At 40.4% G+C, this 1,118-nt stretch overlaps 1 protein-coding gene across 1 annotated transcript in view; it reads left to right on the plus strand.

Moving 5' to 3' along the window:
- LOC119592456 overlaps window positions 1–1,118 on the plus strand; it is a gene marked incomplete in the record, with an annotated part of 32,168 nt that overhangs the window by 23,298 nt on the left and 7,752 nt on the right. The window contains 2 exon segments of the mRNA XM_037941278.1: window positions 98–271; window positions 576–1,101. Of these exon segments, the coding sequence (XP_037797206.1) occupies window positions 98–271; window positions 576–1,101 (700 nt within the window).

Genomic DNA, 1,118 nt, shown 5'->3' on the forward strand with positions numbered 1-1,118 from the left:
ATCTCACGCAAGTATATATGAATCATTATGTCTGTGCATATTCAAAATTTCTACCTATAATTTCTTGATTTGTGAATGATGTAACTGTGTTTTCCAGGGACTTAGAAGGTATCATATCTACAACACGATTGCTTGTAAGCCGAAAGATTCTAAACACAGCGGACATGGGAGAGCACTTGCTAAAGGAATCATCTTTCCTTAGCCTACCTTTAACATCCCTCTGGCGGTTCAGTTCTACAGGAGTTGTGTCGCTTGAAGAAATTGTAAAAAGGTGATTTTTTACATGATTTTTTATTTTTTTATTATTATTTTTTTTTTTTCCTTATGTCTTTGCTTTTTTTATCATTATATTTTATGACAGCTAATGTTTTTGGAAATGTGACAAATTAGGGATTTATGTCATGATAAATTTAATCATGTATGTAACTTGATTGATGTTCATATTGTGTCTTATTTTGTATATTATCTTATTTACTGATCATGAAAAAAGTGTTCATTGGGATGTTTATTACCTTCCATCTATTTATTTTGAATAAACTGCCTTCGGTTGATTTATATATTATTTTTGTTCCCAGCATTCATGATCAAGGAAGCTGTGAATCATCCCTCCTGGAAGACCTGACCCACCTTGTGCTCCGCGGCAAGAATGAGGAGCCCGGCATCTCTGTCGTCAGTGATGCATTGGCTGTCCTCCTTGGCATAGCTTATGACCTGGACACCACACAGTACGATTCCCTGTGCAAGTATGCGAGCACCATGCTTCACTCATTGACAGAGAAGATGCTTGACCACATTCTAGAAGGGGGGAAAAGTGAAGAGAAGGCAGGGCAGCAGCGAGGGAACAGGAGTTTTGATGACATCCAAGATGGCAAAGAATTAAGTGCTGGGGATTTGGCAGACCAGGTGTCAGTGATTAATATTTATCATCTCATGCGTGACAATCTGAAAGTGACGCCAGAAGCCATAGAGAGTTACTGCTCGGCCCAGCTCCTGCAGGTGCTAACCCATCGCCCCAACCTGCAGCTCGGCCGAGTCCTGAAGGAGCAAGAACGCTGGAGATCAACGCAGGCTAACAGTGTCCTCTCGTCTTTTATATACAGTGTGGGTGTTTGTCTTGG

This window comes from Penaeus monodon, chromosome 30 (genome assembly GCF_015228065.2).
Source record: "Penaeus monodon isolate SGIC_2016 chromosome 30, NSTDA_Pmon_1, whole genome shotgun sequence".
Classification (NCBI taxonomy): domain Eukaryota; kingdom Metazoa; phylum Arthropoda; class Malacostraca; order Decapoda; family Penaeidae; genus Penaeus; species Penaeus monodon.